We start from the raw sequence: 10,174 nt of genomic DNA, 5'->3' as shown, positions 1-10,174 counted from the left end.
TTTCAGAGCCATGGTCAATTTGTTCCTGCTATTCCATAGACGTGAATGGCTGTGCTACTGACAATTTTATTTTCGTGACACCAAATATTTTCCTGGATATATGTTGCATTGCTGATAACTTATTTTCTGTCCAGAATGTTAACACTATGATTTATCACATCCCTCGTGTCCAAGTACATTGGTGGCCAATTTAATTCTGGGCACTTCTGATGTATGCTATCTGGGGCAATTTGTACAACATTTAGACATGTGAAAGCAACTTGGGATCCCGCTGCTCACCGTCTTTTTCTTGACGTCCGCATCGAAGAAGTCAATGCAAATAGTCAGACAGTGCAAGTTTTGAATGCCAGTGGTTAAGAAAATTTGGTTACAAATTTTAACAAGCGCACGAAGAGAAATTATGATTGCAAGCAAGGTAATAGTGGAGTGACTCCAATACATAAAATTTTCTGCCAAAGGAAAACAAAAGATTTTCTATCGGATTTCAAAAGAGGGAACTAGAGCAATTACCTTCTTGGAAGCAAAGACGTCGTCTTCAACTTCATCCAGATGGCCAAACGGCCTATGCATAAGCATAAGCCCAAAAGAAGTCGGCCTTATTCACGTGCCGGTGCCAGGCCGAAAATCAGCTCTAGTTCAAAGAAGCCGAGAAAAACAAAGGATAGGTGAGGGCCGTGTGCTGCCTCTTCCCAGAGGCCCACAAGTAGAGAGCATCCTCTTCCCCTTCTCATACCGGCCCCGTTTCTCCGGCGCCCCAAACCCTCGCAGTCGCAACAACCCTTCCTTGGCGGCCGGACTGGTTGTTTATTCTGCTAGGGTTTGGCTGTTCGCACGATGGCAGCGGAGGCCATGGTTGACCCACCTTCCCTTCGCCTCGACGAAGACGAAACCTTGGTCCGCGACTTCAACACAGCGCCCTCCCGCAACGCCGTCCCCGCCTGTTCCGGTCTCTCCCTATGTACTTTCAATCCCTTCCACTCGCCGCCTTAGCTTTGATTAGCCGCCAAGCTTTGGCTTCTGCGAAACTCACCTGGTTCATATGGTGCTTTTGCTGCTTCTCTGCAGGCGACAAGAGTCCGTTCAGTGATCTGGATGAAGATGAAGACGACATCTTCCCTTCCAAGAAGGTAATTTCTCTAGTTTCCTCTTTTGAAATCTGATAGAAAATATTTTTTGTTTTTCTTTGGCCGCTGCAGCAATTCGTGGCAAATTTTATGTATCAGAGTCACTCACTATTACCATCATCAATTGCAATTACCATTACGGTTGGCAATAATGAAACATTAAAACATGCTTAGAACTTTGGTCTTGGTGAAGTTGTTTCTATCCTGAATGGATGGTGTGATGAACGATATACTATGAATGTTTTCACATGGGAATGGGATTGTGGGATTAGGGAACCAGATAGTTATTATTATAGGATAATGGGAAGACGCAGGAAGAAAATTAAACAATATGTTTAGTCCCTTGGACACAGTTCCTGCTTACCTAATAGTCCTATAAGTTTTGGCGATTTCATGCAACACGAACTTTGTTTAAGACATCAAGTTGTGTGCAGGGAAAGAAAGTGGAGGAGAGTGCACCAGGTGCTGCCACAGGAACGATTCTGTCTCTTCGGGAAAGGTGCATTGCATTTATTATATAACCATTTGATCTATTGCTTTCCATATTGTCAATTGTCAACATGAGACTAAATTCTCTCTGTGCTTTTGAAGTTTGCAGAACTGCAAAGAAAATCTTGAAACAAACCAGGTGTGTATTTGGTCCCTGTTCTTTCCTGTTCTCATTTTGTTAGTCAAGGACAGTTATGTTAAGCTGAATACCTACTATGTTAGTGACTTCAAGTACTCTGTTATGCGGTTATGCCTCCTTCTATTATAAATAATCCCCGATCGCATGTAATCAGATTTACTGTAATTGGTAAACAATTATTGTGGGATACATACTTTGTCCTTTTATTAGATGTTTTTTCAAATGAAGTATTTTTGGCCAAACCATGTCCTTTCACAATACAATTGTTTCAGAACAGTAATGAAGATTTTTTCAACCTATAGTACAATTTTGAACTTTTGGATGCTTAATTATATGAAAGATTATCATACAACGTATCTGAACTTCACATCAAATCTAGACATGTGAGAAATGAAAAGGCAAGTCAAAACTAATAGTACAACAATCGACATATAATTTATCTTGAAAATTTGAGTAGCATGATCAAATGTTGTCACTGAAATGTGGTGATGTGGTTTCATTAACCGTGTCCGCAGTTTTGTTCCAGCAATACTGATTTGCACTCTATTCCAGTGTAATGATCCGAATTGTTGTGAGCAGTAATTTTTGAAATGCTGCATTTTATGCATCACAGGTGGAACTGGAAGCTGCTAAATCAGAAATTCAGAAGTGGTATTCAGCGTTTCAGAACATTCCAGCTGTACCTGCAGGAACCAATCCAGGTTGGCAAGTTAAATCCAAGTCCTTCCTATTTCTGATAATGACTGAAAAAATAATATATAATTATAAATACAGAGCCTATTTCAGTGGTTACTTATGTAAGTAACCTAAAGTCGTCAGAAGTGTCACTGAAGGAGCAGGTTGGTTCTTTTGGCATGCTTGTAAAACTGGTGTGGTACTTATGCTGTCCGTCAGTTTGACTGTTCATTAATGCTCAGCTGGAGAAAGCAAAGAAAAGAGAGGCTGCTTTTATTGTAACATTTGCAAAACGAGAACAAGAGATCGCAGAATTAAAGGTACTCGCTGAGAGCCTCCTTGTACAATGAGATTTTTCTTGATTTGGATAATTCTGATTAGTATTTAGTAATTAATCACTTTCTAGCATCCATCTAGTTGAGCTGATTGTTGGTTATATTTTCATTTGAGTTTGCAGTCTGCAGTTAGGGATTTGAAAACACAGTTGAGGCCACCGTCAATGCAGGTATAATGCTGCCTATGATATTTGTTCTGCCCTTCTGACAATTTATTGTGCATTCAAAATTTTAATTCCGACTGTTTCTCCAAAGTTTCTTGTGCGAGGTGTGTAGGTGGAATTACTGCAAAATGTAAACTGTTAAAGAAGATCTAAGTAGCTAAAATCGTCTATGCAGAACCTAACCATGAATGCTTTCTGCATACTGTAATGTGTAAATCCTAATTAGTATGGGCTTGGTACAAGCAAAATCCCTTGGCACCAATACTGTACCTGATAATGATTACCTAAATTACTTTCACAGGCAATGTGATGGCAGTAGATGTAAACCCTGTTAGGGAAAACTCACAATATCTGTTTCTTGCTGAAAGGTGTACACATTCTTTTCATCTTGTGCTTATCTTTATTCCATTCTCTTTGACATACTGACCCCCATGATCTGCAATAGTCAACCCGTATCTATAGTTCTGTACCAATTCCACTGATCCACATATTCTAGAGGGAGTAGATTGAATGAAGGAATGACACAGGCGATGTGACAAGTAACATCTGTAGTATGCAACCATGTTAAGTGGTTACCTTGTAGGTGCAATTTAGTCGAAAGGAAACCCGGGTCCATTTCTCATTTTCTTTTGTATGCTCTGCAATGAGGGCAGTGAGCAGTCTGGTCATTATTTTACAACTATTAACTTACATGCCCAACACAAACCTTCCCATAAAGTATCCAAATCCATATATTTCTAATCTCTATGGTTTGCTTTAGGAAGAATATTATTTCTAAATTTGGTGGCATGAGTGTTGAGCCTCACAGAACGATTATCCGATTTCTCAATTGCAAGCTTAACAATTCCGCTTTACACAAATAGGGTAAGCTTTGTTTAATGAATAAGGAACATGAGATGCTCTGAACTCTGAAGACTGGTGCCTTGTCATCTATTCTAGCTTTCCCTGTGTATATATCTTCTTTAAAGATTGAGTGGAAATACCTTATTTTCTGTTTGGATATCTTCTCCTTCATACCGTACCGTGCCAATGATAGTGACGATTTAGTTTGGACTCCCCACTCAGTAGGATTAGCTTCTCCCAAAAGCTTGTTTTCTTAGAGAAGTAATGGGCAGGTCCTCTTGGAATAGCAAGAGGCTTAGGTACTGTTTGTATTGAAAGAGCTACCCGGGGATTTCACAGGAGGAATTGGGATAATATTACCACATAAAAATGTGGCCTTAAGCTTCCTGAGAAGGCCTAGTGGCTAGTAGTTTACCCTGTATGGGGCCCATAACTTTGGCTAGATCTTAAATAAATCTTAATAATGCCGTGACCTTATGTTGTTACAACGAACTGCTTATTTACTTGCCTTATTCTGAATGCTTTAACAGACAAGGCGATTATTGCTTGACCCAGCAATTCATCAGGAATTTACACGCTTAAAGGTCAGTGAATTCCCTTCAATCAGACAATTCTTGTTGCATTATATGAGTGTACCAGCATGTTAAGAAGTGGAAAGCCACTTCGGATGCTAGTCTTCTGAATTCTGATGCTCCTTTGCACTACTTTTAAAATTTTAGCCAAACTTGTAAATTTCTGAAATAGGTAGGGAGACAGATTTTGCATGTCTTCCGTTGAACCAATGTTTATGTTTATAATCCTCTTCAGCAAGTGTGACAGACAGGCCCAGCATTGCCATCATATTCCCATAGCTGTCAAAAACATTGTGTTATTATGCCTTAAAATGGAAATTATAAAGATATAAGAAAAGATGTATAATTCAAACATGGTATTATTTGGTGTACCATGCATGCTGATAACACCTTGAGAATTAGAACTTGGAAATTGTGTTTTATTAGTGTTCAAGGAAAGCTACAACTTTACCTTAGCTGGCATTGCCTATTTTTGCCCAGAATTTGGCAGAAGAAAAAGACAAGAAAATAAAAGAGCTACAGGACAATGTTGCTGCTGTCAATTTTACTCCATCCAGCAAGCATGGGAAAATGCTAATGGCCAAGTGCAGAACACTGCAAGAGGAAAATGAAGAGATTGGAGCGATGGCTTCTGAAGGAAAAGTGAGTCTTCCAATAGATGTTTAAATATGGTTCCAAATTATTTGTGCTTTTCAAGGATTAGAATCATTGATTATTCTTTGAACAACCAGCATATTTGAACAGAAATCCAGTGCCATGTTAGTTTTGCCAGAATTAATTCTAACAAAAGTATCTTATGTACAGATCCATGAACTTGGAATGAAAATTGCAGTTCTGAAGACCCAGAACAATGAGCTGAGGAATCAGTTCGATGGTACGTGTCAAGTTACATCCAAGTGAAAATAATAGTGAAGAACCAATATTCGTGTTTGTTAGTTAATTTTGTTAAATCTGATGTATGGGGCTGAATAATCATATGTGATGTGTACATTGAAGAACAGAAATTTCTTGACTCCTTAATCATATGGCCGAGTTAATAGTTATGCTAACATTTAGGTGCATAACCTTTTTCTTTTTTTCTCAGGTTTGTACAAGCATATGGATGGCCTAACAAATGATTTTGAGAGGTCAAATGAAATGGTTGGGTTCATCCTTCATCTCACTACTACTAAATTACCTGCTATTTTTTTTTCCTCTGCTAAGCTTTTCGAGCTGCCAACTGTTGGCCTGTTGCTAGGTGTCCATTCTGCAAGAGAAGTTACAAGCTAGAGACATAGAACTGACAAGATTGAAGGAGATGCTTTCCCCGAAAGGGGCAACTGCGGGCACACCAGCTGAAGAAATAAACGAAGCTGCAGATGATATGGATGCTACTTACTAGTCTGCAACCGATTAAACTAGAGGCCTAAGGCTGTAAAAACAAACAAGAAAACAAAATTTCCAATGCGACCTGAGAAATCGAGCTGCGCTTTATGCTTTGATGTAGCGCTTGTGTATCATAGGTGCTAAATTATGCAATTTATGGAACAGTACAATTTTATCTATTCTCGATTGATTCGCATTGCATGTTTAATCTTAGAAGCATTTTAGACATCATCCGGAGTGATATGGCCAATGTTTCTATCTCTACTACTTAAAAAAACTAAACATGTTCCCTATTTCCCCCCATGGAGCGATGTACGTCGTCAACTCGTGCGCGCGCTGACAGATGGACCAGTGCGGAAGCGTGAAGCCACCAAAGAGGAAAGCCTCCCGCAGTCCCTGCACTGCACTCTGCTCGCCGCCGGCACCGATCAAAGACCCCTGCATCTTGCCTACGTGCGGCGGCACGATCAGTAGTAGCACACGGTGAACTCGCTAATCAATCTACATCGCTGGAGTACCTTTCCGAGAGGATCCAATCGAGGCATCTCTAAAGAGCTCCCAGGTCTGTGAGCGTTTCTACACACGTATCTACACACTGAAATCCGACTAGATTCATCCTTATTTAGACAAATTAAAGTCATTTACTTCGGGATGAGGGAGTAATATTATTAGAGTCAGCTGTTAAAACTTTTTCAGTAAAAGATCATATTCAAGAGCAGAAGTTACAAGCGGTATCACATTTGAAACAACCCAAGATTTTGGCCAGAATTAATTCTGTCCAACTAACTCTCCTGTCCAACATGGAGTATATGGAAAGGAATATCCTAAACAGTGTAAGCTTAATTTTCCCAAGTATTGAACTTTCGAGCTACTCAAGTGATAAGCAACTACTCTTTCTTCCGATAACCACAAGAACACAACCTCTTTGCATGGATGAAATCCAAGAAAATGGATGTCTTCACTCCTATAGTCCCATTCAGTCTTGTGCCCAGCCCCGAGGACAATACCATTTTCAAAGCTCCATTCCAATTTATCTTCTGCATGTGCTTCCTTAGAATGTTCATCAAAACTACCTATATTTAAGATCCACGGTGTGGAGTGTTCATCTTGAAAGTCCCCTGAAAAATGTTCGAACATTGGCACAAGTGCGATATCATTCTTCAAAGTCCACTCCAGTTTGCCGCACGATTCCGTAAGCAACCATACTTGAATTCGTTTCTGCCAACTACAAGTTAAAGCGCAGTACACCCCCTTCTCCGATTTTCCTAGATAAAGATCAACATGCCCTTCCATTTTAGCGTCTGTTGGTGATTTGATCACTTCATACTCACCATCCGACAAGATAATGCTGTAAATATCAAATGGGTGAAGATGGCATATGCACGTTAGTCAATAATAATACAATGAGTTCAGCTTCAAGAGTAAGAAAATAACAATAATAAACCAACTACAGCAACCATGCATTTCTTAAGGGGTGAATGGATATATACCGTATAATGGAGTCATTTTGGGCGTGCACATAAACCGCTCCTTTCCAATAGACAACATAGCGATGCTTGTGTTGCCAATCTGATTTCATGGCGGCAATGGTCCCTGCAGCCTCCCCTCTCTGGACAAACAACCTCTCCTCCCATCTCCAAGTTCTTGAAGAGAAGACTCGTATTGGATATCTAGAGGGCGGCCACTCTGATTCATCCGCGAACATTGCCGTGCTCTCAGACATGCAGTTAACCTAAGGAATATAAAGTACCTCGTAGTGCGGTGAGACAGTAGGATCAAAAACAAGGCACTTGTTGTCTAAGAATTTCTCCATCCCAGCGCACCGGGGTGGGGGCGAAGGCAATATCACCCATTGTCGTGTCGCAGGATTAACCACCCTCTCCCAAAGCAAAAGCAGGAGACCATTGCAGTGATTCACAATATAAATATAACCCTCATAGTCCGTGTCCAGGTAGTCGAGCCTGGCAGCGATTTTGCCTTGTACCAGCGGCGGGCTCGCGAAGAATTTCGGGAGAACCGGATTCCACCGCTCCATGAGGAAGATCCCGTAGAGGGATAGCGGGAGTAGGTCTGTGCGCAGCAGGTGACAATCGTCGATAATGGCGCGCCAGCCCTTGCAGACGCAGCGGGACGCGGCGAGACTACGGGGTGCGAGACGGCGGAGGATGCAAGCGAGGATGTCGCCCGGTAGCTGCACTCCCAACAAAGCCATGGAATTCTTCCTCTGTGAAACAAAGACGGCTGATGGTGACCGGCGCTCTTTGCACGGATTCAATATGGAGTCTGTATTGATGCCGATTAATGGCAGGGATAGGAGTCGGATTAGCAAGCAGACAGGTTGATGGATAACAGGAGGAAAAATGAGACTGGCCAGAGCCTCGTGTGTCGAGCCTCGAAAGTTTTCTTTGTTCCTTTCTGTCTCACACGGTGCCACGGTGGTACAAGATTACACGGGTATTATATATAGATGCATACACGAGACCAGCAATCCTACTCGGTGTGGTATTCCAATACTAATCGGAGACATACCAATTGCGGTTCAAGTTTTTTGTGCTAATTGTAGTTATATTTAGGACCACTGGATCACAAACTGCTGCGTGGACCAAGCTCAACATGATTTGCCCAACGACGGCACGATCTTGAGGTCCTATATACGGGTTCTACGTGGCCATTCCGACGTGGCGAAATTATGAAGAACTCAAATATGATTTCATGTCGGCAATGGTCCGTGCAGCCTCCCCTCTCCGGACAAACAACCTCTCCTCCCATCTCCAAGTCACTACAGGAATGGAGCTATACGCCGACGGCCGGAGTCTACGCCGAGGGCTTTTTATCGGGGCCGTCGGCGTACGGCCTCGCCGGGGCAGCTCGGAACGCCGGCCGTCGGCGTAGACATACCGTCGGCGTAGAGGTTGCTACGCCGAGGGCAGCCGTCGGCGTCTACCTGGCCCTCAGCGTAGGTACCAGTATAGGGCCTGCTCCATCCGCGCCGTCACTGCCCTCTCACGGCGTCAGGTAAGACGCCGAGGGCTACCCTCGGCATAGGGCATGGCCCCCCTATGCCGACGGCCACCCTCGGCATATAGTTTTTTTTTTCTTTTTTCTCTCTCTCATATTACTTTATATTATGTTTCTATTATTTATTTACTAGTATGAATTATGTAAAAAAGGTTCGATTTTTAAGAATTCGTAGATGGCATATATGTAGGTCCCACGGGTGACGCTCTTCGCAGACGGGTCTACCGGAGCCACTAGGCCCAACTTCTGCTATCGATGTACATATGTCCTTAAACATTTAGGAACAATTCCATTGCTAACCCTAACTCCAACCCTAACCCTAACCGAGGCCATTCCCGCCCTAGGGTTTCCTGCTTCTGCGGGCCAACTTTCTATTTTGCGAATATTTTGGTAACCCTAAACCTCACCCGGATCCTAACCCTAACCCTAGGGGTAGGTCTGCAGGGTCCCCGCCCTAGGGTTTGGCTAACCTTGCCTGTACCTGGCGTTGACGATTTCCGCATACATGGGCTAGCACTTGGTAAAATCCAGGATCTGTATGTGGAAACTCCCGCCACGGCTCAAACGGAGCCTATTTTATGGTAAAGTATGCCCAACCTATGGTTTCCATGTATATATGTCCTAAACAAAGCAAAACAAATAAAAAAGTCCACAAGTAAACCCTCGCACGGAGAAAGCTATAGGGGTAGATCTGCGGGGTCCCCGCCCTAGGGTTTTCCAAGATACAGACCACCGGAGCGTCGGAATCGCTGAAAAACTTGTGTGTGTCCACATGGCATGCACAAAAGTGATTCGAGATGATTTTATATCCAAGGCTACCCCCCAAGGTGTGTCCGGCTTCTCGGACAGGGGGTTCCTACACTTAGGCAGATTTTGGATGTATAGGGGGGAACTCCCTCGGAGGTGAACTGGAGAGAAAAGTGATACATTTAAGAACTTAAGACCCATACACGATACAAAACACTTAAATAACTAGACCCACACACATACCAAAGCGCTTAAAGAACTAGACCCACGCACGAACCGAAACACTTAAAGAACTACACCCACACACAAGAACCAAAACACTTAAAGAAACTACACCCACACAGGAACCAAAACACTTAAAGAACTAGACCCACACACAAACCAAAACATTTAAAGAACTACACCCACACACGAACAAAGCACTTAACACTGGGTCGACGCATGACCCGCTAGACACACGGACTCGACACACACATATTAATCAGAGAAGTCGAAATCTTCATCCTCGCTGGGGGTGTCCTCTGAAGCGGTGGTTGTGAGGTTCCATGACCACCGTTCATCATTCTCCCCCCATGTCGACGCCTCTCCTTTGGCGTACTCTGCTTCAACCTCGGCCTTCCTCTGGCGCTTTCCCGCCCTCCTCTCTCTCCTGTACGTCTGCTTGTCCTTCCAGAATGCGCGCATTGCCTCGACGTCTCCGGGA

At 42.9% G+C, this 10,174-nt stretch overlaps 1 protein-coding gene across 1 annotated transcript; it reads left to right on the top strand.

The window, feature by feature from the left end:
• The first annotated feature begins 834 nt into the window (after nt 1-834).
• Nucleotides 835-5,885, top strand: LOC124697098 (FKBP12-interacting protein of 37 kDa-like). The gene is made up of 13 exons (XM_047229733.1): nt 835-958; nt 1,066-1,127; nt 1,559-1,623; nt 1,716-1,752; nt 2,366-2,453; nt 2,527-2,591; nt 2,670-2,747; nt 2,885-2,932; nt 4,300-4,353; nt 4,822-4,983; nt 5,146-5,215; nt 5,426-5,481; nt 5,579-5,885. Exons 1-13 carry the CDS (start codon nt 835-837, stop codon nt 5,720-5,722), a joined length of 1,053 nt encoding a protein of 350 aa, XP_047085689.1. The 3' UTR covers nt 5,723-5,885.
• Nucleotides 5,886-10,174: the final 4,289 nt, after the last annotated feature.

Source organism: Lolium rigidum, chromosome 3 (genome assembly GCF_022539505.1).
Source record: "Lolium rigidum isolate FL_2022 chromosome 3, APGP_CSIRO_Lrig_0.1, whole genome shotgun sequence".
NCBI lineage: Eukaryota > Viridiplantae > Streptophyta > Magnoliopsida > Poales > Poaceae > Lolium > Lolium rigidum.
This window is presented reverse-complemented; position numbering and strand designations above follow the sequence as displayed.